This window comes from Pollachius pollachius (assembly GCF_949987615.1).
Source record: "Pollachius pollachius genome assembly, chromosome: 14".
NCBI lineage: Eukaryota > Metazoa > Chordata > Actinopteri > Gadiformes > Gadidae > Pollachius > Pollachius pollachius.
The window spans coordinates 8,515,670-8,541,067 of record NC_136947.1 but is presented as its reverse complement, the minus strand read 5'-3'; the positions used below and the strand labels follow the sequence as shown (position 1 = coordinate 8,541,067).

Genomic DNA, 25,398 nt, shown 5'->3' with positions numbered 1-25,398 from the left:
GCCGTCCACAAATACTATTACAAGGCCGATGAGGATTAGCATACCTAGTTATCTATTTCTGAGTGCCAAGACTGCTAGCAGTGGGCAACTAAATTTCAAAAGCTGGCAAATCCAGTTGTCTCCTAAATACAGAAAGTACTTAAATCCCGCGCTAACAGAAGAAAACGCGGGATAAAGGCTGCTGTGCGTATCGCGGGGAAAGCTTGTGCACTTTTCAGAATCACTGGCTAGGTTAAACAAATATGCTAAGTAGAGATCAAAACAATCCTTTGATCTGCCGCCTAGTTTCCAGAGGAACGGCTTGGCTGTTGTTGTAAATAACTTGTATAAATCTATACCATTTGCCTTCAGGTAATATCAAAAGTGCCAGGGATTCAGGGACAAATACCTAGTGGAGAGGAAATAGATCAGATAAATGCGTATAAATATTTCAGCAGTGGTACATTCGGCTTCTGGTTGATTTTGTTTCATTTTTACACAGTTCCCTTCGTACATTCGGATGTTAATGGTAATGAGTAATTCTGGACAGCCGGCTAGGTCCCATTCTACCTGTTTCTAAGCATGGGGGGGGAGGGGGGAATAAAGCGGTCCTACCTCCAGCATCCCATTCAGGTCAAACACAGTGTAAAACATTGTGTCCAACTCGGTACAAAAGCAGCTTGAAGAGTCAGAAGTCAGAAGCCATGCAACTTGCTGACTAACTTTGGCCCCTGTTTTGATCGCGCGCACAAAGAAAATGCTGTCCGTTCAAAACAGACAGCATAACTCTTTTCAGAGAGCACGGGAGGAGGGGAGGGTGGGTGTGGGGGGCTGGGGACGGGGGGGTGAACAAACGAGGCCATGTCCTGAGCTGCGGCCGGTTCGCCGTTAGCAGCACAGAGCACGGTGAGATGCAGGGATGGGAACCGGCTGACACCGCACTCACCAGCAGCAAGTTCAACAGAACTACTTTTGTGCAGAACTATCATGCTCCTCCGACGACGCCGAAGTTGTGCGGATAAATGTTGTGCTAGCAGCCCTCGTTTGGGGATTTTTTTTTTTATTTGGGTGTGTTTATTATTCATTTGTTTGTATTTATGAATGCACACATTGGTGATTTTTTCAGACCTAAATAGTTTCTTCTTTGACGGAGAGAATGAGAAGCATAAGCACTTTCAGCATGCAGAATAATGCATGATTGGCCTATCTGGTACATTTTCCAGACATGTTCACGGTTTATGAAATATAAAATACAGATTAAAATATACAAAATATTTATGGTAAGATAATATGGCCTACATCATAGACTACATTTCAAAGAATATGTATATAAAAACATTTATATGTGTATATATATACACACACACACACACACACAAACAAACACACTAAGTAGCATGCACTTACTAAGTCACATGCACTTACAGCCAGTTCCCTCAATGTCAAGTGTATGAAAATGATTACCTTAGCTCAAACCTCTTATATTCCCAGATGAAAACAGTGGACGACGTTTCACGAACCATTACGTTGACTATACAATCTGAAATAGAACAGCATAGAGAGACAACAACAGTGAGAGTCAGACGGGTGTGGGGATGGAGAGGTCACGGGGTCAACTGCCAACTACATCTTTCTTCTTTTCTTCATGAACTCTTCATGAATGAAAGAAAATAGACTTCATCAACTAAGGTTAAAAATACAGAAGTACACAGTGAGACAGTGTGATGTTGAGTCTCCCTGTAGTTAATATTGTTGTAATTGTTTCCTTTGGAGAGGAGAACAGCATGTACCATATTCTTGACCCGTCTGCGGTGACGCTCGCCGCGTGCGGGGAAGCGAGGGCTGGAAGGGGGACCGTGTCGCTGTGCGCCGCACCAACTTGTTACATGGAAGCTGCCGCGGTGGATGGGTGAGAGCGGCACATATGTATATTACGGGAGAGGATTGTGAAATGACAGATATGGCGGGTGTGATACTGAGGGAATGACTAACTAATACGAGGAGTGCTCCAGGCTGTTATCTTTTGAAAAGCAGTTTTGCACATTACTTTATCTTGTCAATCAGATTCCTGGAAGGAATGAGGTGACTGATAACTTGCATTAATTATTTTCTTATTGCATGCATGTGCTAATTCATGTTAATTTATGTCCCATAAAAGCCTCCGCCAGGATTTCCTCGCTATAGCGCCACCTCTGGCTTCAAGATGTTCCATGTTTTTTTTAAACTAGATAACTAGTATTTTATTGCTAGGGTTTTTTTGATTATTTCTTATTTTTTATGCAATCAGAGGATGCTACGATGTTAAATAGCTGAATAGTTAACAGCTAGATTCTTTTTTTCTTTTACAATATTTTCGGTGCTCTTTAAATCCACGCAATTGCCTGATTATAAGTGAACTGATGGCTCTACATGGTGAATACAAGCTGTATCATCCATTGGTTAGTGCACCAACCATCTTATCATGTGTATCATTAGAGATAAGAAATGTAAACGGACCAGAAAACCATCGATGCGTCGTTTGTGGGTCTGCCACTCAATCACAGCAAAACAAGCATGGATCCTAACTCCAATAATCGCATTTCAAGAACATTCTTAAACATTTTGACAAATCCAAGTTCCCCCGAGACACAGACGAGGAGAGCGAGCGAGAGACAGAGAGACAGAAACAGAGAGAGAGAGCGAGAGAGAGGGAGCGAGAGAGAGGGAGAGAGAAAAAACAACATTTCTCTGACAAGAACAGAAACAGCAAGAAGTTCTAACAAGGAAGAGGCTGCCAGGTGGCGAACTGGCTGCACCAACAGAACGCACAATCTGTCTGCTTCTCCTTCCAAACCACTGACAGCTGCCATCGCCAGCCTCGCACACTCTCTCCCTCCCCGGCTCCTCTCGGCTCCCGCGCCCATCCCTCTTTAGTGTTCCCTGCTAACCTCGGAGACAGGGTCACCTGGCCTCCGAAGATGCCCGTCTGTGGGGTCCTGCTGGTCCCCTGGAGACCTGCCTGCGTTGGGGCGGAGAGGGGTGTGGTGTTACTGGTGTGGGTGGGTGGTGGTGGTGTGTGTGTGTGTGGGTGTGTGTGTGTGTGTGTGTGTGTGTGTGGGGGGGGGGGGGGGGGGGGGGGGTGGTGGGTGGGCGGTGGGCGTCTGTGATAGTGATCTCACTTGAATGTGTAAACTCAAGGAGAGGCCTGTGCGTGTACCTATGCCTCTGACCCTGTAAGCACGGATTTTTTTTTGCATGCAAGATAGAAAATCAAGAAATTCAAAATGTTGTTTGGAGGCTTCTGAGGGTTATAAGTGGGTGGTTTTCACCTCGACTTTTTTTTCTTTGGAGATCGTTTTTTTTATTTTTATATATAGGCCTACATACCAATTGCGATATCGTTTTTTTTGTGCGTGTGTTTTTTATTTAGATAAAACAAAAAAAACACATTGCTGCTTTGGCCATTTCATTTCAGTGTAAAGATTAACATTATTTACTCTGTGAGCAGCAACGCGGAGCAGAGGCAGATGCAAACAGGCCAAAATGGAGAACGCTGCACAAAGCCAAAGCGACGCACACCGCACTAAAAATAAAACCTGGCTGCAAGTTATTCTGATCCCTATTGGGTCCCATAGTTTGATTTCACATTTAGCATTTGCATTCCCCCCCCGCGTAAACATTTCATTCTTCCCCTCCTGCGGTACAATGTGACTTGAGTGACTTTGGCAGCAGATTTTGGATCGGCGCACCCGAATCCACCAGTGTATGTTATCAGCAGGTAAACAAGCTTCCCAACAAAGCCATAATGGAACTGCAAGCGCATAAAGAGGCTCATCTCAAAAGCCATACAACCCATCAAAGCTTGGTGTCATTTCCCCAACACTGCTGTGCAGCTGCAGAAACGCATGGCGGTTAGTTACAGTTGAAATTGCCTGCTCTATTTTCAGCCACTTCAAAACTATTTGTATTGATTACTTTCTTGTCGCTTAGGCAGGCAGATTACCCCAATAAAACAACAGATTTTAATGTTTACTGGGTTTTATGTTTACGCTGTTTTTGTTTTTTCCAGGGAAAATCAAAAAAAAGGGTGTCATGCACTGGAATCAATGGATTTGCAGTATAGGGTATTTGAATAATTATTTCCCCCCCCCCTCTCCCCACCACCACCCTGAAAATGAAATAGTTATATTCTATATCGGGAAGGATTATGCATGGCGCAGAACTTAATGTGGGAATAATTTGCCCTTTAAATACATAGTGGAGCTATATCCTCCATGCACTTTCTCCTCACCAGATGCAATCTTGTTAACCGCACCGACGCTTGAATGGCTGTCACCAAAACTTTCCGCACGCATTTGCCTTTTGGGTGAAAGCTGAGCCGCATCGCTGCAGTGAACCTACGCACTGCTTCTTCTGGAGTGGAGGAGCCTCCGAGCCTCTCATTCATATGCTGCATTATCTCTAGAATGCTAATTATCCATACAACTACGCCATCAGATGGCAACTCATTTCCCAATATGATCCCAATAAATGTGTTTTTACATTTATTTTTTTTCGGGAAAATTAACATATTTACATGAATGATGTGTTACTAATAGTGATTAGGTTCGACACGTGGGCAAGTAAATCAACCGTTTGGGGCTTGATGGTGTTGAGTATATGCGCACATATTTCGGAGACATTTCATCACTCACATAATCTGTCTAAGGTTCTTTTTTCCACTGAGAGAGTGTGTCGTCGAGGCAAAGGGAGAGAGGGAGAGAGAGAGAGAGAGAGGGGGGGGGGGGGACGACGACGACGACAATGAGACGATGAGATTAGAAAGCATGTCTCTTAAAGCATGTCTGTTTGATCATCATTCTGTTTAGGGTGAAGTTCTCCACTCTGGTCTCCTCGGTGGCTGACAGCCGATATGTAAACCTAATCTCTTTCCCTAACCCCTTTTCTTGGGAAATGAATAGAGAGGAAATGTGTTGATGGCATTAAGTCGCTTTAGGTCCTGAGGTTTGCAGGCTCCATCCCTTAATGCCTCTTGGCTGTTCCTCAACACAGTCGCTTCCATCTTTGATTCTTTTTTTCTGTTGGTTTTGGTTTTTTTCCAACCAGAAATATAAATGTTACAAGGCGTCCCTATTTATTTTTATTTATGCATCATTTCAAGTTTATGCATATATCAACTCCCCGGATAATGGTTGTTTATTTGTGTGCGCCCCGTCTTGGGTGGGTGGGTGGGGGGAGGGGGGGGGGGGGGGGGGGGTGATATTGGCAAATCAAAAGCAACTTGTGTATTATCGGGAAATACAGGAGATAGCCGTGACAAAAGGCCAAGATATCTGAGAGACGCGAGGAGACATGTATGACACTCTTTGTGGGGCCTCTCTTTCACATAATCATTTTGATATTTCTTATTTACCCTCATCTAAACATGCATTGATTGCCTCCGCTGTGTGTTGACATGCAGAGAAAGGCCACGATAATGATTTAGATTTTGTATTTCAATTGATGCTGTTTCTAAGCGGCAGGGATATTGTGGTGCCGCTGGAGTTCACGGACTGGGTTTAGATTGCCAATTTTCCCCTCCGTTAAGATATAAGTCTAAAAGGTGGAGGTTTAATTGAACTTGTTGGATGATTTTTATGATAAAATGAAATAGAGGCTTTGCATGTGGATGATTCCTCTTTGTAAATCAGGTTATTTGGGGGCTTTACATTTTAAATTCTAGACATGGAGGTCGTTAGGAAATCACAGCGCAATCTCTACCTCTTAAGGGTTTGACAGTTATGGAATCAATTCAACACTTTCGGGGGACATAACTATCGAGTGTCAACCTTAGGGCTCTCCCCCCCCCCCCCCCCCCCCCCCCCCCACCCCCCCCCCCCCCCCACCCATCTCCCCATCTCAAAATGCAACAAACACATCTCCCCCATGAAACAAAATGTAAAGGTTTTGCTAATTGATCCACACAATGTCAAGTGCCAAAGCGGGGACTGGAGGTGGCGGAGAAGGTTTGACAACAAGTCAAAGGCAGGCAGCCCCGGTTACAACAGCCATGATGAAACATCAATACAGTGAGAGAGAGGGCGAGAGAGAGAGAGAGAGAGAGGGGGGGGGGGGAGAGAGAGAGAGCGACAAAAAGATAGAGAGAGATAGACAGAGGGAGAGTGAGATAAGAGAGAGACAGAGACAGAGAGAGGGGGGGAGGGAGAGAGAGACAGAGAGATAGAGAGAGACGGACAGAGAGAGAGTGAGAAAGAGAGAGAGAGACAGAGAGAGAGAAAGAGCAAGAGAGGGCAAGAGGGATAGAGAGAAAAAGATAGAGAGAAGAGAGAGAGAGACAGAGAGAGAGAAAGCAAGAGGGATAGAGAAAGAGAGAGATAGAGAGGGCAAGAGAGATAGAGAAAGAGAGAGAGATAGAGAGGGCAAGAGGGATAGAGAGAGAAAGAGAGTGAGAGCGAGAGAGCGAGAGAGAGCCACACACACACACACAGACAGAAAGAGCGAGGGGAGAGAGAGAGAGAGAGAGCACACATGGTCCTCTTCCATCCCATTCAGCCGGAGGAGAATCCCAGCAGCCCCGCTCTCAGCAGGGGGCTGTAAACATTTACACTAAGAGTCTGTCCAGTGCACATGGCGGGTGCCTGCCAGCCACCTCGGTACTGACTGTTGTGTGTGTGTGTGTGTGCGTGCGTGCGTGTGTGTGTGTGTTGCATATTTTGTCATTCAGGCCTGGTCCCGAAATTTGCTCGGGGGGGGGGGAAGAACGAAAGAAAAAAAAAAAATCACACCACCAATTTATGAAGAAGCCGTCCAAATGTGACAACAGGCTTATGCTAAACGGAGAAAATAGAGCTAAACATTGTTAAAACACCCCAAGACCCACATGGTAGAGAGCACTCCACTGCGAGGGAGCTGCCATGCTCCCCACTGTGAGCTGGGAAAGTGATGTGGGTTTGCTAGCGCTTCCTTCCCCCTCCACGGAGGGGCCCTCGCGTTCGGGGGCCCCGACTTGATTGTGTTTGAAGTGTGTTTCCCCGCGACGCCGGCCAAGGTTTCACCACAATGGCTTCGTCTTTTATTAGAGCATATTCCACGCGGGTTTTGGAATCATACCCGACCCCCCCCCCCCCGCGCGCATACCGTCCCCTGAAGCAGGTTGAGGGGGGATGGATGTCAAAGACCCTTTAAGTGGGTGATTGTTTGTTTGGTTAAGATCAACCTTACTTTAAAAGTTATTTTACCTAATACTATACAAACGTTTTTGTTCCAGAATGGACTCAAGATCCAGAATGTAAATTGAAAAATGATTGATACAAAACTCAATACTCAACGTTTATGATCTGGACTTAAGTCCAGAATGAAGCATTGAGTATAGAGAGTTGATTCTGTTTGATAATTGAGTTTGATACAATACTCAAAACTTTTGCTCAAATGGTCAAGATGCATAAATGGACTCAAGTACATTCTGGATCAAAAGTTTTGAGTATTGCTATTCATCACATTTTCCATCAAAACGTTTGAGTGTTCTCATCTGTAAAATAACTTTTATTAAAGTATGGATGAAAGGGACGGAGGTAAATGGACTCATGTCCACTCTGGATCAAAACGTTTACCGTGTATTGTTTTGTGACGGTTTTTGTGAGTGGACGTACAGGAAGGCATACCTCAACACAATGTCATTCACAAACACAACACTGCTTTTGTAAGTTTGGGATCAATCCTTTATTGTTTCAAAACTCTAATATCTTTTACAATACAGTCATTATTGTTACATTTGTGATTTGATGGATAATGTACAATGTCCTCCGATGATGAAACACAAGTCACATGGTTATTCCTTTCTACATATCAATATGTTTATGACGCGAGAAGTGTGTGCTGTTGTGTTTTATATATATATACACCTTATTTCTGACAGCTCAATGACTTCCCTTTTGAAAATCAACAGAAAAGCATGGGCAAGGGTGGGTGGGGGTAGGGGGTGGTAGGCAGGGTTTATTTGAAAGTGCATTTCAAGGATTGCGATGACGACAGGTCGTGGCCGGTCGCTCATAACGTACGTCTCTGGACTACCGGAGCGCCATACTGCATTGTGGGTAACAAACAGCCTTTACTACATATTTCAAACTACAACATTTATCTGGATAAGTAAATCAAATAAAAATATCAGTATGCATGCCATGAACATTCCTCCATTAACATTTATAATAAATGGATCTTTTTCATTTTTGAATTATGCCGATTATGATACAGTATTTACCACAAAAAAAAGGACCAATCGCTGATAAATGGAAACTAATATTGACATCCAAATTCTTTCTTTTTTTTAGTTTGTTTCGTTCATCTTCACGCACACACACACACACACACACACACACAAAAAGGCCTGTACACCAGTGAACAGGGCGACCGCCTCATAAAGCAAAAGTTTGGTCCACATGAACATGAGTAAAAAAAAAAAGATTACGGAAAAAAAGTGAGGGCAGGTGGGATCCTTTTTAAAAAGATAAAATAACCAAATACTATGACAAGCTTCATTCAATTTTCACCGTCTTTCAATTATGAAGTAGAGATTCTCTTCAAAATTCAGAGAACGTATGCAATATCCATACGTCACATACATCAACGCAGGCGGCCGATCAGACCTTCCGGTTCCACGGGACCGCCTTCACCCGGTAGAACTTGGTTCCCAGGGGGACTTTGAACCGGTTCTGGGCCTGGAGTAAGAGAGGGACACACACGGCCTGAGTCAGATCAACGAGCTGGTAGCTGTGTTGTTAAGTGAGTGTCAGCATGCCGACGTACGACACACCGAGGGAACATTGGATCACAGCAGGGGGCTCTAGGTCTAAGCCATACTCTTACCTTTTTAGCTTGACAATATTCCTTCTCCATCACCTTCCCGAGCACCCATGGCCTTCTGGACGTCCCCGACGCTGGAGGTAAGGAGAGAGACGAGGCATTGATGACGGCCGCGCACAACGACCGCGTATTATAACCAACACAACCGATATCAAGCTCATGAACGCAGCACAGTGTCAAGCTTTAAGATGCACAACGAAATAAATGCATACAATAAATATATATATATATATATATATATATATATATATATATATATATATATATATATATATATATAGATAGAATAATTATGCAAATACACAATATATATATAGCTAAATATATACATATACATAGAATAATTGTGTAAATACACAATACATAACCCATAAATACATACATAGAATAATTGTGTGAACACACAATATGTCAACCAATAAATACATATAGGATAAGTTTGTATTTTTTAATGTTTTTCTAAGTGAAAAATGTCCCTTTTAGCAGACATAAATCCCGGCCTGTTCCAGCCGTGGGGCTGATTATACCGTCACACACCAACAGCAGTAGCGCGTGATGCAGCGAGCGAGCGAGGCAGACCTGGCTTGAGGTCCAGCGCGGACAGGGACTCCGAGTGGAGGAAGTAGAGGGTGGGGCCCACGGTGAACAGCACGTAGTTGTCGTGCCTCTCGTCCAGGATGATGAGCACCAGGTCGCCCACCTGGAAGCTTCAGAACGGGGGAGGGGGGGAGAGAGAGACAGTGAGCATGACCGGCTCATCGTGTTCCCTCCGTACCGACGACCACACATCGACACAACGGGTTTCAGTGTGTGTGTTTCCTCCAAAAGCGACTTGGTGGTGTTTGAGATGCATGTCAGTATGTGAGAAGCGGGTGGGGATCGAACCCAGAACCTTCGGTCTGGGAGTCAGGCACCCTAGCCATCCACCACGGTGTTGAATGGGTCCACTTACTCTCTGATGGCGATCTTCTCCGAGTGACGAGAGGAGACAGATGACATGCTCTGGGACATCTAGATGCCAGGGAGAAAAACAGGAATTTTAGACACATCAGGGCCCTAGGTTTGAATTGGTAATCACTCTTGGTGTGTATTATTTTGTTAAACTCTTTATACAAAGCCATTTGAATAGATATGCTAGATTGACAAATGACAGGATTTTACCCGTGATAAAATCTACCCAGGAAATAGAAACAAAGTGGCTTCTAAATTACACTGATTTACTCGCATGACGCGTTTTTTTCACTCCGGGCTGGTTTATGCCTTTGGCTTTCAATGTTTCTTTGATGCTACTGCCACCCAGTGGCGGTGATGCCACACAGCACCCAGGTACAAAGCACCAATTAAAGACGGGTTAACGAGACCTACCAGTCGCTGGCTGAGGCGCTTGTTTTCTTCTTCCTTCATGTGCAACGTCTGCGGGAAACACAGGCAAACGTTGATTTAGATGTGGCCAAGGGAAACGTTCTTTAGAAGTGGTCGTGTATTCACCCTTTCAAGCAGGATTATCCTCTGCTTCTCCTCAGTCATCAGAATGGTCTCACTAGGGAGAGAAAACAAATATTTCTCTCTGAGAAATATCAAGAATTCTTATCAGTGTATTGTCATTAAGGTTCGCATTCAGCATTCAACGACGAGGGTTAAAGGGCAGGCTGAACCTGATTAAATGTACTCATTGAAACAGACGTCTAATCCTAAACTGCCCTGCACTGTCCTTAATGGATCGGTTTCAGTCTAACGAGGCCGGGCTGACAGAGGCCGGGCTAACAGAGGCCGGGCTGACAGAGGCCGGGCTGACAGAGGCCGGGCTAACAGAGGCCGGGCTAACAGAGGCCGGGCTAACAGAGGCCGGGCTGACAGCATTCATTCCCCAGTGAGGGCGGAGTCTCTTACTGCATGGCCACCATGCTGGCCTCCACCGCCGATTCCACGCGGTCGTGCTCCTCCTCCCCCACTGGCATCACCGAGGCCAGGCGATCGGGGTCGCCCGGGAACTCGGGGGCCCCGTACCCGGCCGCTGTGGCCCCGCCCTCGCAGGGCTCCTGGGGGGCCGGGTGGTGGGTGGGCGGTGGGTGATGCTGCGAGGTCATGAAGGTGGAGGAGATGAGGGCGGAACTACGCATGCGGTTCAGCTCCTCCTCCAGGTGCTTCTTCTCCTGCATGACGCTGGCGCGGTCCTCCGACAGCATCTCGATCAGGGCTGGGGGGAGACGGGGGGGAGAGACCAAGGGGAGACAGGGGGGAGGCCAAGGGGAGACCGAGGGAGACAGTGGGAGAGATAGAGGGGAGAAACATAGGGAGAGGGGGGAGAGACAGAGGGAGAGGGGGGGAGAAACAGAAGGGGGAGACCGGGGGGAGACAGGAGGGGGAGAGAGAGGGGTAGACAGAGGGGAGAGACGGGTCAGCATGGGGTTCACCAGGGATGTTCAGCAGTGGAGCTAGAACGTACTATAGTGGCACTTTATGTACCCACTTATTCCCCCCTTTGGGGAGGCCGGAGGAGACCTCATACGAATCTACCCTCAACAGGTGCCACTCCACCATCCCTCGTGGGGAGGGTGGGGGGGACCTCATACGAATCTACCCTCAACAGGGGCCATTCCACCATCCCTTGTGGGGAGGGTGGGGGGGACCTCATACGAATCTACCCTCAACAGGGGCCACTGCACCATCCCTCTTGGGGAGAGTGGGGGGGACCTCATACCTCAGAGTCTACCTCACACAGGCTCCAAACCGGGTAGTCGTGGTGGACCTACCTTTGTCCGTCTCCTGCTGCTGGCTGACCTTCCTCAGGCTCTCCGTGAGCTCCTTAATGACCTGCTCCTTCTTCATCTTCTCCCGGGTCAGCACCGTGTTGAAGTTAGTCTGCGGGGGGGGGGGGGGGGGGGGGGGGGGGGGGGGGGCGAGACAGAGGTCAGCTTCCTGGAGCCAAACACAGCTGTACAATCAATTTCTGACTGTCTTTCTACAAAGGAACTTGTTGTTTTCCTTCGAAGTCGCTAAACATAGTATATTTATAGTGTCTTTACAGTTTATTTACAGTTATACAGGCAGTTTGTTTAGGGTTGTCTCTCACTCAATTACAACCGCTAGTGCTTAATTACCCTGCACGCAACTATCATGTTTACGCAAGGTTACCACAGCATTCCACCACAGCATTCCATGTTGTGTGAACGTGTCTATAATTACAACCAAAACACACACACACTAAAACACACTTACACAAACAAGGCTAGAAATAACTTGACAATTTAGGATGTGTGTCAACACGTGAAGCAATGCTTACTAAATGTCTGAAGGGCTGTATAATAAATTATAAAGAAGCTAAAAATAACAAATGCCGTTTTAACTTCCATCACCACATTGAAACGCAACTAATCAACCTTTATTAAAAGCTTCAGCGCCGACGCGCCTTTCACTCGACAGGTGCGTCACTCCCCGTCTAGACCAGACAGCTCTTCAGACCCGTCACTCTGTCTCTCTCCGTACCTGCTGCTCGGCGATGAGTGACGTCTTGAGGTTCTGCATCTCCTGGTCCTTCCTCCTCTCCAGCAGCTCCATCTGGCTCTGCAGGGAGGCGCGCTCCTGCTGCAGCCTCTCCTGCAGCGCCGAGTCCAGGGACAGCGGGGAGGCCGTGGCCGGGGCGCCACCGACACCCTCCGCCAGCAGGGCCTGGCCTTCCTCCCCCCTGGGCGACACCGCGGAGCAGGAGGGGAGGGTTGGATGGTACCCATCAGGAGGGAAGGGTTAGATGGAACACATCAGGAGGGGAGGGATAGATGGTACGGAGGGGAGGGTTAGATGGTACGGAGGGGAGGGTTAGATGGTACGGAGGGGAGGGTTAGATGGTAGGGATCAGGAGGGGATGGGAGGGTTAGATGGTACGGAGGGGAGGGTTAGATGGTAGGGATCAGGAGGGGAGGGGAGGGTTAGATGGTACAGAGCGGAGGGTTAGATGGTAGGGATCAGGAGGGGAGGGGAGGGTTAGATGGTACGGAGGGGAGGGTTAGATGGTACAGAGCGGAGGGTTAGATGGTACAGAGCGGAGGGTTAGATGGTAGGGATCAGGAGGGGAGGGGAGGGTTAGATGGTAGGGATCAGGAGGGGAGGGGAGGGTTAGATGGTACAGAGGGGAGGGTTAGATGGTACGGAGGGGAGGGTTAGATGGTACAGAGCGGAGGGTTAGATGGTACAGAGCGGAGGGTTAGATGGTACAGAGCGGAGGGTTAGATGGTACAGAGCGGAGGGTTAGATGGTAGGGATCAGGAGGGGAGGGGAGGGTTAGATGGTACAGAGGGGAGGGTTAGATGGTAGGGATCAGGAGGATAGGGTTGAATGGTTCGGACAGCAGGGCCCAGCCACAGGCGATGAATGATAACAGGGAGCACATTGAACCATCAACAGCATTGTTTGTTTTGGTTTTCATACGATCTGAAAATTTGATCCCCGTCTTAGTTCCTCCTCCCTTGGGGGACATTTGACTCACGTACTAGCTCAGAAACTAACACAATGGTGATTTTAGGGTTTCGCTGCAGTAGTTAATCCGTTTTACTGAATGAGAAACCAATAAAAAAAAGAATGTTAATATTCTGGAATAAGTGTTACGAGATTTCCTTCCCAAACACGTACCTGTTCGACGACTTGCTCTCGTTAAGTTCAGTTTCAAGTTTCTGAATTCTGTCCGACAGTCTCGCCTCCAGCTCCTTCTTCTGCGCCTCCAGTTCCTGAACCTTCGAGGCCTCCTCCTCCCTCTCCCTGCCCCGCCGGGCCTCCACCTGCCGCTGCCGCTCCACCTCCTCCTGCAGCTTCTGGGACAGCAGGTCGTTCTCCGCCTGCATGTCTGCGCCGGAGCTCCTGAGCTCGGCCTCCTGCTCCTGGGACCGCTGTAGCTGCTCCTCCTTCTCCTGCTGCAGGGCGGCGACCCTCAGGCCCAGCTCCTTCTCCCTCTCCTGCCGCTCAGCGTCAGCCCCCTCCGCCTCCGCCGCCCGCCGCTGCAGGGCGGAGACCTCGCCGCGCAGGGCGCCGCTCTCCACCTCGTGGCGCTCCACCAGCTCCGAGATGCAGTGGTCCTTCTCCCGCCGCATCAGGGCCCTGAGCTCCGACAGCCCCACCTCGTGCTCCTCGCTGCGCCGCTGCAGCTCCTGCCCGAGCGCCGCCAGCTCGGCGCGCAGGCCGCCGGTCTCCGCCGCCACCCGGAGCTCCGCCGCCTCCGCCTGCTGCGCCCGCGCCTCCTCCAGCGACCGCGTCACCTCCTCCGCCTCCGACTCCTTGAGGGCCAGCTCCACCTCCAGCTTGCAGCGCAGGTCGGCCAGCTCGGCGGCGCGGGCCTCCAGCTCGCCGATCTGCCCGTTCTTCTCGCCCAGCTCGCCCCGGTGCGCCTCGCTCAGCTGCTCCTGCGCCTCCTGGTGCCGCCCGGAGAGCAGCTCCAGCTGGGCCCCGTGCTCCTGCCTCATCTTGTCCTCCTGCTCCTTCAGGTGCGAGCGCGCCGCCCCCTCCAGCTCCTCGCGGAGCTCCCGCTGGCAGCGCTCCGTCTCCGAGCGCAGGCTCTCCAGCTGCCCCTCCAGCGAGCCCCTGGCGGCGGCGAGGCCCTGGATCTCCTCCGCCTGCTCCCGGACCGTGTGCTCCAGCGCTCGCATCCGCTCCGCGGCGTCGGCCTCCGCCTGGGCCCCCCGCTCCCTCTCGCTCTCCAGCCGAGCCAGCTCCGCCTGCTTGTGGTCCAGCAGAGCCTCCAGCTCCAGCATGGCCCTCTGCACCTCCTTCACGCTGGCCTGGTGGCCCTCATTCTCCTGGGTCAGCACCTGGACGCGCGTCTCCAGCTCCTGCCGCAGGAGGTGCAGCTCCCCCTGGTGCCGCTCCCCGGCCTCCTGCTCCTGGGCCGGCCGCATGGCGTCCACGGCGCCGCGCACCTCGAGGCACATGGCCTGGAGGCTGAAGCCGAAATCGCGCTGCTCCTTCAGCACCAGGCCGCGGAGGTGGCGCAGGTCGTCCTTGACGCTGCGCAGGTTGTACTGCGACTCCTCCGCCGCGCCGCGGTACTTCTCCAGCGCCCGCTCCAGCGCCGCCGCCTTGGTGTTCTCCATCTCCAGGGTGGTGCAGTCCAGGATGCGCTTGTTGTCGATGGCGTTGATGACCGACGAGTAGAGGGACTCCACCATCATCTCGGGGCTGGTGGGGTCGCTGAGGGCCACGGGTGAGCACAGGGCGCCCTCCATCACAAACTCGTTGACGGCGGACATGAAGTCCGACTCGGGGCTGTCGGCCAGGGAGTCCAGGTCCAGGGAGCCCTGCTGCAGGACCAGGTCCATGTTGGGGTGGCCGATGGTCTCGAAGTCGAAGGTCTGGGCGTCGATGCTGTCCGGGGACAGGTCCTCCAGCGGCGCCGGGGCTGCCGGCGGCGGCTGTCCCGGGACGGAGGGGCTCTTGAGGTTGAGGGAGGGCGTCTTGGAAGAGGAGGTGGGGGTAGTGGAGCCGGGGGTCCCATCGGACTGCGGGGTCATCGCTGCGGACCGCTGGTCACTCTGGCTGCAGGAGGCCTGGAAGGAGAATGACAAAACGAGTCGATTATTTAAATGTATTAATCTGAAACACAGCTTGAACACATTTCGGAATTTGTGTTTGGATTGAGCAAGATGTTGCAATTCTGAGCAATTGATGAATAGATTGCGCTTGGATTTGACGAAGATTTCAAGAATTATGACCAAGACTCAATCTCAATTCATCCATAAATTATTAAGATAACTAGAGAAAATAAACTCCTCCGCCCATAAGGTACACTTTATTACTATTTAAACATAAAATATGAAACGCTTTAACACATTTTGGAATTTTTGTTTGAATCAAGCACGATATTCTTTGAATGGAATCCACAGAACTGGAGCACGCAAACAGAGCAGCATATGGCCATACGTCGATTCCCCCAACGGCTACTCCCACTTTATCTGTACATCGTTAATAATTGACCCGTCAGCCACTGAGAGAGTGACATAGATAAGGAGGGGGTTCTGCGAGCCGAGAGGTGGTCCGTTTTACCCTCTGTTCGTTCAGCAGGTCGGTGATGGTGCGGGACATCTCGTCCATGCTCTGGGCAGCCTGGACCAGCTGGTGCAGCACCGCCACGTGGCGGTTCAGAGGCTCGAAGTCACACAGTGTGGGGACCCTGAGGAACATCGAAAGGGACGTTTATAGAAAGGTCACGGCAAATATTAAAGTGGTGCAATCATCGAAACAGAGTAGTACATCTCTTGCTCAGAGTTAGTGTCACATTTTATTATCCATTGTCTTAATACAATTATCATTTTTACATCATAAAGCTAGGGGTAGGCAACTTTAGACAAACCAGCCGGAGTAAGCTTGATTTTGAAAGTACAAACAAAAATAAAAAACCCTCTTCAGGCCTCTCTCCAATTAATAAAACTATAATATAGATTAGAGAATGTTGATTTTTTTCTTTATCATTATTTCCCCATCAACTGGTCACAGAGTTGGTCGAATTTCCGATGACCAAGATTTATTGTGTTGACTACAGCCCTCCTCACTGGTAGGTAGACTGACTGGAGGGCTGATAACAGGGGCTGTGACAGCCACAGAAACAAGACTGGTTGCTTTTTTGGGTCAGAGCATCTCATAAATAGATTGCTGTTGGGATTTGAAGAGAAATTTCAAGAATTATCATCAAGAATCCTTCTCAATACATCCATAAAGTAATAAGTTGACTAGAGAAAAGACAGCCAAGACAACTCCCCCGGCCATATGGTAAACTATATCACGGTCACATCTACGTCTGTCATCATGGGTGTGATTCAAGACCGTTACTCACATGAGGAAGGGTTGCACCTCGGTGGGACAGCAGGACTTCAGGTAGTGCAGATCTTCCAGGGAGATGTCAGGAAGCTCGTAGTCAAACCTTCTGGGCTTTCGTGTCTGAGAACAACAGTGGTTACATTAAAATTGCAAAATCTGAGCAAAGTTCCCCTGGACGTTATGGACTTTTTCTGTATGGAAATGCAGACTTACACAAAACGATGTCGGAGGCCAGGAATCGAGTCCTCTGAACAGACGATTTCTGAGAAACGACCTCCCTGAAAGGCAAGAAATTAAGAATGAGAAAGGGAATACAATTTTGGGCGCATTTTACACCAGACATAAAATTTGAACCACCTGGGACCAGCGAACGCATACTTACTAAACAGCTTCCCAAACGTTTCTCTTTTGAACTTCTCTGCCTCGTAAAGCTGCTTCCCATCTTTGACAAGAGCACAAGCCCACTGAAAAGAGCGAGAGAACATAACGGTTTGAATTCTTGGCAATTCAACTCCTATTACAGTACGTTCTAGTCAAGATAAAAACCCAACATAATTGAATGAAAACATGTGGAGACAGCTTTCCCTCAGCGTGTTTGCTCATTGCTCAGCTCATGTCTGAAGATTGAAGCTGCCAAAATGTGACAACTTTTTCCTTCTATGAATTCACAAAGTCAGTATTAATTTAATGAACAAGATTGTCGATTCACCCATCTGTGTGGTGAGGAACTGCAACACTATAAAATATGCCGAGTGAACAATCAGCCTCATTGGCTGAAAATCAATAAGATCTCATTTGAAAATAAACAACATTATTGCCAATTCCGAAGTTGTAATTCAATTGGCCAGAGGTAACTCTGGTGTACTTTTCCACCTAGATTAGGATGGTGTAACAAAAAGAGAGGGTGCTGTCCTGTCCTACCCCTGCCCTCCCACTGTTGACCCTGACTGAAGGGTTTCTACACCGCATTGCAGCGGTTCGCTAGTACAGTTGTTCAGAGTTCACCTACACTCTGCATAGCCTCCCCCTTTACCCCTCCCCCGCCCCCACACCCCTCATACGCAGTTATTGCATGTTGTACGTCACTTAATGTACGCACTTATTGTATGTTGTACGTTCTGGTGCTTAATGTATGCAATTATTGTATGTTGTACATCCTTGCACTGAAAAACAATTCTTAACATTGTGTAGCATCTTATGCTAGCTATCTTGGTTGTATACGGTGAATGGATTAACCCTAGCCATTGTTAGTGCTGGGCACTTTGTTCTGAGAACATCCTTACTGAACCGACAGAGACAACATGACTGCCAGTTCCGAGGTTGTAATTTAATTGGCCGACAGGGATATAGTGTTGTTTCTCTTCTTCTGACAAATGTACTTATTGTAAGTCTCTTTGGATCAAAGCGTCTGCTAGATGCCCTAAAGGTACATGTACAGTACCTCTCTGTAGTGGCGTATAAACATCTTCCTGCGCACCACCTCCACCACAGCCAGACAGTACATCTGGGGCACGGTGCTGAGGGCCTCCACCACCCGGACCCGCTCCAGAAGCTCCACCAACAGCCGGAACAGGGCCTGCAGCTTCTCGCCGTCCTGGTCGGCGTGGAGCATCACGTAGCAGCACCACCTGGGGTGGACATCATAGCACACACACACACACACACACACACACAAAAGAATGTTGGTGTTTCTGACCTGTTATCACAGAGTCTGTGATCGAGGTACTGACAGGTCAGGGAAAGCGAACAGGAATACATCGTTTACGTCACAATAATGTTATTAAGGATCATCGAGGTGTAACTGAATCATCAGAAAATGATGCTCCGTCCAATCCAACACTTCAAATTATGTTCCGTGAAATATCAAGGGATTTCAGTTTGACGGTTTCTTTCAAGCCAATTTCATGGGTGGAGTCTGTTTCCCCTTTTGGCTACGTTGCCAAGGGTACAGTCATTCGGTCCGAGGCAGTGACCAATCACCATGCAGGCACATTAACGGCAGCTGGATGAAGCCTTAGTTGTCCCAAAAGTATTTCGGAGACCGAGTTTATCAGCTGACGTTGAGATGTATATTAATATAATATTTGGCATATTCCCTAAAATGTGATATTCATTAAGGATGCAGTAGAAACATTTCTCTTATATGTCATTGTTATTTTACTGTTTTTAATCCATGCCCATCACATTTAACCATGGAAATAAAATAAGAAAAACAAAGACTTGATGCTTTACTTGAGTCGGACTTGGAGATTGTTCGCTAGTTCTTGTTTGGCAGTGGTGCATTTCTGTTTGATGTCCAGCAATTTCCTGTGGTTGGTCAACATGATCATCAGCTGGTTGGCGTGACTCAGACACAAGTCTGGCAGAACAGATGTATCCTTCAGGTTCTCCGCACGCTTCTGGTTAGCCAGGAATCCCTGTGAGATCCCAAAGCAAAAAAAACATGCACACGTATTACGTACCAACTGTGCAGAACTAGATAAACAGGAAGGAAAAAAACAAGCTCCTTTTGAGTTTCCACCCTTTGATAAGGGGCATTTGAAAACACGCCCGCTTCCTTGTTCCGCTTACCTGAGCAAGTTCTTTCTGTTCATTGACCAGCTTCTTGCAGCTCGCAATCATTTGGTCTAGCGCGTACAACCGGTCTTCAAGCCCTTTGATGGCTTTCATGTTTTGATTATCCAATTTGGCAATGGTGTCTCTGCAATCTGCCAAGAAGGGCTGGATGATCCGCGGGTCAAGCTGCAAGACATATCATATCAATAAGGACTCCCTGCTTTCTTTAAAGAAAAGCTGGGAATAAATCCAGCCAATTCAACAGCGGCCGAGCGCATTCACCAAAGAGCCACATACCCGGTTGATGGAATCCAAACACTTCCTCACGACGGACTCCACATCGTTGGGCCTGTCTTGTACATTGATCCAGTCCAGTAGTGTTACATTAAAGTTGGGAGGAAGGGCCATCTCTGGGCTGTCGTCGTCGTCCTCCTGCAGAGCCGCTCGGAGCCCGCCGCTGTCAGTCATTTCGTTGGTTCCCTGGTCGCTAGGCGACCCGGATGTGGTTGCCGCGGGGGCTGAGAAGGACGCGGGTAACTTGGTGGGTCTCTGAGGGCCGCGGAGGATGGAGTCGGTGGACTTCTCCCCCTCCGTCTCGTCTGAGTCCTTGTCCGGGGTGGAGGTGGACTTCTCAACACTCTCCCTGTAACTGTGTCTGGTCAGACATTCCAGCAAAGGTATCTTTGCCATGACGGAGACCGCAGTACCGAGCCTGCAAGCACAACAAAGCACATTGTTGGCATGAGAAAAAAAAATCGAATAAGTACTATCAGAAATAGGGGGGGGGGGGGGGGGGGGAAATATGGTCACCATATGGTCGCCCTTCTTCGTGCGATACAATTATTTTAAGACTTGATTTTGCATTTTAATACTTTATTCCTAAAGAGTTAGACAGGGAATATTGCCCCAAATTTCAATATATTATTAATAAAATAAGGCACTCTGAACTGATTTCCCTGCTCCTCGAGGTGAAGCTCCAGACATGAATGAAGGAAACTTGAAAGGAAGTTGACCAACCAAAGATGAGTAACTGAACAGGTTCTATTATGACTCTATTTTGCGAAATAATCGTAGTATGTATTCTACGTACAACAATATATGTAATCTGATCGTGAATGCCATTAATTTTAACAAGCAGAAACTAACATAACATCATTAAATCTCCACCACATGAATGCTTTTGAAGCATAAAAAATAAAATAATATTTATAATCCGTCGGTTGCTCGCTGTTTGACGTGGCTAGACACCCTTACACCCGTTCGTCTGGAAAACATCCACATCACTCCACCGCAGTGCAGCTCCATACTTACTTTGTGAGTTTGTATTTGATTTCCTCAAAGTCCTGTTGATAATTGGTGTAGGCGCTTTCGTATTTCCAGAGCAGCTTTTGATAGGAGAGGGTACAGTCGTCCAGGTTGGCCATGATGGCCGCCCAACCTTGGTGCTGGAGGTGCTCGTCATGAACCAGCCGCTCACAGAAAGAACAGAGCTTCTTGGCCACCTCGAACATTTCCTGCGGGAAGCAGAGAAGACTCATGAGCTCAGCAGCATCTCCCATGCACAAACTGCATATTCAAAGCTTAATTTGAATCATTCTTTAACTGAGACTATTCAGTCGGTGTGTGTGAATGTGTGTATGAACCGCTAAAGCCCTAAATGTAAATGTAAGGTGGATCGTTACCACTGCGAGTTGTGTTCGCGAGGCCACGGTGTGAAAGACGGCCGGCATCATGAGAGACTCCTCCACCTTGAGCTCCATCTCATTCTCGATGGAGAAGGTGGTCTTGGGGATCGTCGGGGCCCGGTCGCACAAGATCATCTCTTTGTTGAACAGGAATATGGGGTTTGTGTCCTAAGCATTAAAATAAAATAAATAAAATAAAAAATATATATATTATTTTTTGTCTTGTTTCAGTGTGACCTCCAATATAGTAATGTGAAGTATATATACTGTTTACAACAAAGAATAACCCAATACATTGATTTGAATGTAGATAATGGTAGCAATTCTAATATAACTTTAAAAAAGGATGGACAACTCACTGTTCCAGCGCTGTAACTGCAGACCCGGCGCTCTGCAGCCATGCACTCCCCTCCATTGACAACCAGCACTTGATGCTGTGTTGCAATCTTATATTTGACCTGGATGGCATGTTTGAGGTCCAGCACACTAGCAACAGCAAAAATACAAGAGTTTTATATACAACACTAGGCGGATTAAACATATTGAATTACATGTTTGGTTGTTATTTTAAGAGTGTATACAAATCTTACGTTTGCACAGCAAGCTCTGTGTCAAATGTCAGTGTGCTGCCATTGTTAACCTGGAACACATACAGCTTCATGTTGAATCTTCCAGAGCTCTGCTAGCTTGCCTATCGTCACCATTTAGCCATTCAAAGGCAACCTAGAAACAGAAAGACAAGCAATTTGCATTTCAATTCTGACAAAAACTACTTACTTAGGACACGGGTGAAAAATAGCTTGTGGAGAGGCATTGGCACGGTTGCAGGAATACTTTACAACTCAAGTCGACAATCAAAAGAAAACTTTCAGATCTATTTCTACAGAGAGACATGGCGTACCTTATCTGCGTTTCTTTTTAACATGTCATTGTCTACCATGTCATTAGGGAGAGCAGCTGAGTCACTGTGTTGACAAGTTGACCCGCTTTATGTCATGACCTAAAGTAAGCAACAACGTAGTAAGGTGGTTCACGATCGGTTGAGTGAGAAGCTTCTGTAACAACGATGTTATAATGCTTAATCACACCATACATACAGTAAATTCATACATTGTATAAGAAAGAGCCACACACACATGATCAATGACTGTCAGTGTCTTTGCAGCCAACACAACGGTCGGGCCCAGAAAAAAACACTACGTTAGAGAGGCACCCAGCCGAGATAGACAGATAAATGGATCAAATAAGTGTTGATGTCCATTGAAATACATACGTGTATCGATCAGCCGTACTAAGTAGTTCCCCTGTAGGGCTTCTCTCAGGCACAACCTTACTTGCGTAAACAGATGTCGGCTTAAATAAGGCTATTGCCTGAGCCACTTCACACCTTAGGATGGTTACATCTCTTCCATCTATCGGTCCCTGGATTAAAACCTGTGAATACCCACTAACCACGTACACCTAGCTGGTAACATATGTGGTTATACACGGACCGTAAGGAAGCAGGGGGGGGGGGGGGGGTAGCAGCTGTTAGCAAGTAGCATAAGTCAATGACACCGCCTGGATGCGCTGGCGACCGACTATCACCTAGCAGCTAGCGTTAGCCCCCAGGAGCTACACCCAGCTACGGCTGTGTAAGACAGATATACCGAGTTATCCTGATAAACCAGCCGGGGACAGGTACCAGGTCAGGTTAGACAGGCCCCGGGTTGGACGGTGACATGTGAAGCCACGGCCGCACACGACGTGTGCGTCGCTGGTTTCGGTGCTCTTACCTTTGTTTACTCGCATCCCCGTTGTGTACTGCACCTCTAGAGGTGGCTAGCTGCGACGCTAGCTAACCTGGTTTATATTGGCTGGCATTGGGCTAGCTTGGCAGGCTAGGACAGAGCTAGCTGTATGTGGCTATCCTCCGTGGACGGCTGAGTTGAATAACAACGCATTCATGTCACCCGGTGACTAACGTACGTTGGTTAGGATGGAGAGGGTGTGTTTGGCGGTGCAGAAGCCGCGATGTGAAGTGTTTATTTCGCGGTAGAAGCTAGGCTAACACCCTTTCTGTAACTGTCTATTTTGTTGTTTTCGTCCCGTGATGGGCGACGCGGAGCCGAGCTGGTAGGATGGGTGCTGTCGGTCGAGCCGGCCATGGCGTTGACTGAGTAATTGAATTAAGTTGACCAACTGTATGGATAATGAGTTTCACACCTTATTGGATTTTCCAAATCGCATTTTATCTTGATATACTCTCATTTATATGGACTTAAAATCGACATTTAGACCAAAAATAAAAATATATATCTTATTGACTGAGAGACATATCGGTCGGATACATGTAAGGAAGAGCGGTGTACATTGTGGGTAAATTGTGATTGCATAGTTTCCTACGACTATTCAGCATAAATTATCGTGTTTGAAAGCGTGCTGTTCCGGAGAGTCGGTTCCCGTTCCGGAGCGACTCCCCATCACGCGTTGGTGTCGTCACATTATAAGCTTGGGGAATTCTGGGAAAATACATTACAGAAATGTCCAGTGTTTTGCTGCAACATGGGGAGGGGTGTGGTTACCGAGGCTGCAGTAGGTTACTGACTGCTGATTTGCCGAGGAGTTATTTGATTATTCTTTACTTTCGTGCGATTGTTTTTCCCACCCGAGCTGCATTCACAGATTATGCTTCAACCGAGTATAATGCAAGAAATGTCGGCATCTCACCTCGTTTTATTTTTGAGCAATCATACTATAATATCCTATATAAATTGTTTTATCATATTTGAACTATTTACTTGTTTATTAGTTAATTTATTTGCTCATTTATTTGTTGTATTTATTTACTATATACATAATATAATATTTGCAATCGTATACCATCATAGCCGATCTATTTATAGCATCAAGAGCTGGCAGCCTAGATAAATAAAGAATTGCATTTTATTATCTTTAATAAAGTTAAAAAACCATGAATTTCCACTGTCATAGACTTTATTAAAACATATTTATATTATCATTTCCTTTGTATTATAGCTGAAACATTTTTTGGTTAAGGTTTCTATGTGCCAGTGAAATTGAGATGCCAAGACAATTACTACGAACCCCACAGTGGGGTCCCCACTACCATCAAGTGATTCAAAAAACCTGCTTTTTGTAGGGCAGGTTAGGCAGGCATCTGGAGCACAAGAAATAAATGTGAACCACCACGTTGTAAACAGATAGAAAAGTTAATGGTCTAAGACAGACGCAGATAACAACATTAAAGAGAATGTTTTAATAAACATCAGCGCCGTTATTGGCTGATTTATCCCTTGTGAGCTGTGGGCTAATGTCCCTTTGGCACTTTGCAGTGTGCCTGAAAGCAGCAGTTAAAGAATAGGATTTAAACATCCCAATAGCCATCACGGCAGTGGTGAAGTACCACTTCATTGACAGCACCCAGTAGCAGAAGTCCTCAACGTAATTCAGTTTAACTGTTACGTTCAGGTAAAAATGCACACATTACAAGTAAGTTAACAACAGCAATGATGAACAGCAATTTGAAGTGGGGATGTAGAGAGATTGTCTTTGCCTGCTTTCATTTGTATGTGATGCCTCACATGTGTTAAATTATTTAGTTATGGCTACCAAATATACAGCAGTGCAGAGGCAAATCTGAACCTCCACAACAAAGTCATAGCATTATTTCTGTGTCATTAAAATGCATCATTGTTATTATTCCTAACAACTTTTCCTGTTCAGTTATTACATTTAAGGAACCTTGTTTGCCACTATCAATGCTGTAGGATCTTCCCATTTTCCCAGTAAGTCTTTGATAAGGGCTTCTGATGACACTGCAGAACTTAGAAAGTCTTTTATGATTTAACATTTTACATAGGGTACATTAAATATTGATACAGCATTTTGGCCCAAAAGAAGTTATTCGGCAGAGGATAAAGTTAGCTGGAAGACTGAAATTGGGTCCTCTGTTAAAATAAATGATCAATAATTTACAGAGGCCCCTAGACCTGACTTAAGTGAACTTCTAACCTGGTTTTAATATTCATAGCTGCTCCGAATTTCCAGGAGCAGAACCTTTATGGAGACTCCTCTGCCTTCCTTTGACAGGGAGGGTCAGTTATATAAGTAATGCAAACGTTATAATGTAAAGAAGCTCCAAACTTTTACTTTTACTGACGATACTGTTATTCTACTAGGCCTGTACTCTCCTTCTCTCAACGGTTAAAGTCACATGAATAACATTTGAAACTAAACAACATTTGTATTGGAAATCATATAAAATATTACAATTCTGTGTCCCAGAAGAAGTGAGTATTACATGATAAAGGGTTTTACATCACTGTCAAATTGTGGATTTCAACGTGTGTCTTAAGCAGAAATTACATTTGATTCAAGATTGAATAACTTTATTTGTCACATAGACATACACATTCTGGATGTACAATGTAATGAGAGTGGCAATGCTAGCAGTATTGTAGAAAAACATTATTTGCAAAGAAAATGCAACAATATTTACATTTAAAAAGAAGCATTAGGGGTAGGCTTCGATATTAATAAG

General features: G+C 47.0%; 1 protein-coding gene across 4 annotated transcripts; it reads right to left on the bottom strand.

The window, feature by feature from the left end:
* Positions 1-7,671: 7,671 nt before the first annotated feature.
* Positions 7,672-22,944, bottom strand: rb1cc1 (RB1-inducible coiled-coil 1). Of its 4 annotated transcripts, none has more exons than XM_079751107.1 (23): positions 22,631-22,944; positions 21,446-21,578; positions 21,215-21,341; positions 20,853-21,023; positions 20,482-20,684; positions 19,468-19,882; positions 19,186-19,356; positions 18,847-19,031; positions 18,056-18,242; positions 16,997-17,078; positions 16,828-16,892; positions 16,631-16,734; positions 15,844-15,970; positions 13,444-15,347; positions 12,304-12,502; positions 11,571-11,679; positions 10,708-11,014; positions 10,306-10,384; positions 10,183-10,230; positions 9,770-9,828; positions 9,397-9,524; positions 8,821-8,891; positions 7,672-8,672 (listed from the first exon to the last, which is right to left on the bottom strand). In XM_079751107.1, the coding sequence occupies exons 2-23, from the start codon at positions 21,514-21,516 to the stop codon at positions 8,595-8,597; spliced, it is 4,890 nt and encodes a 1,629-aa protein (XP_079607233.1). In that variant the 5' UTR covers positions 21,517-21,578; positions 22,631-22,944; the 3' UTR covers positions 7,672-8,594. The 4 variants fall into 4 exon arrangements, with proteins under 4 accessions (XP_079607233.1, XP_079607236.1, XP_079607235.1 ...); XM_079751110.1 differs by having other exon boundaries at positions 10,306-10,357; XM_079751109.1 differs by lacking the exon at positions 22,631-22,944 and adding an exon at positions 22,505-22,525.
* Positions 22,945-25,398: the final 2,454 nt, after the last annotated feature.

Excerpts from the sequence above, each read along its gene's own strand:
- rb1cc1 (XM_079751107.1), bottom strand. The coding sequence starts at position 21,516 with ATGAAGCTGTATGTGTTCCAGGTTAACAATGGCAGCACACTGACATTT. Across the intron at positions 15,971-16,630 it reads GAGGTGCAACCCTTCCTCAT|GGTCCCCACACTGTGTGACT; the intron begins GTGAGTAACGGT and ends GATGTTCCTCAG. Across the intron at positions 9,525-9,769 it reads GAGAAGATCGCCATCAGAGA|CTTCCAGGTGGGCGACCTGG; the intron begins GTAAGTGGACCC and ends CCCGTTCTGAAG.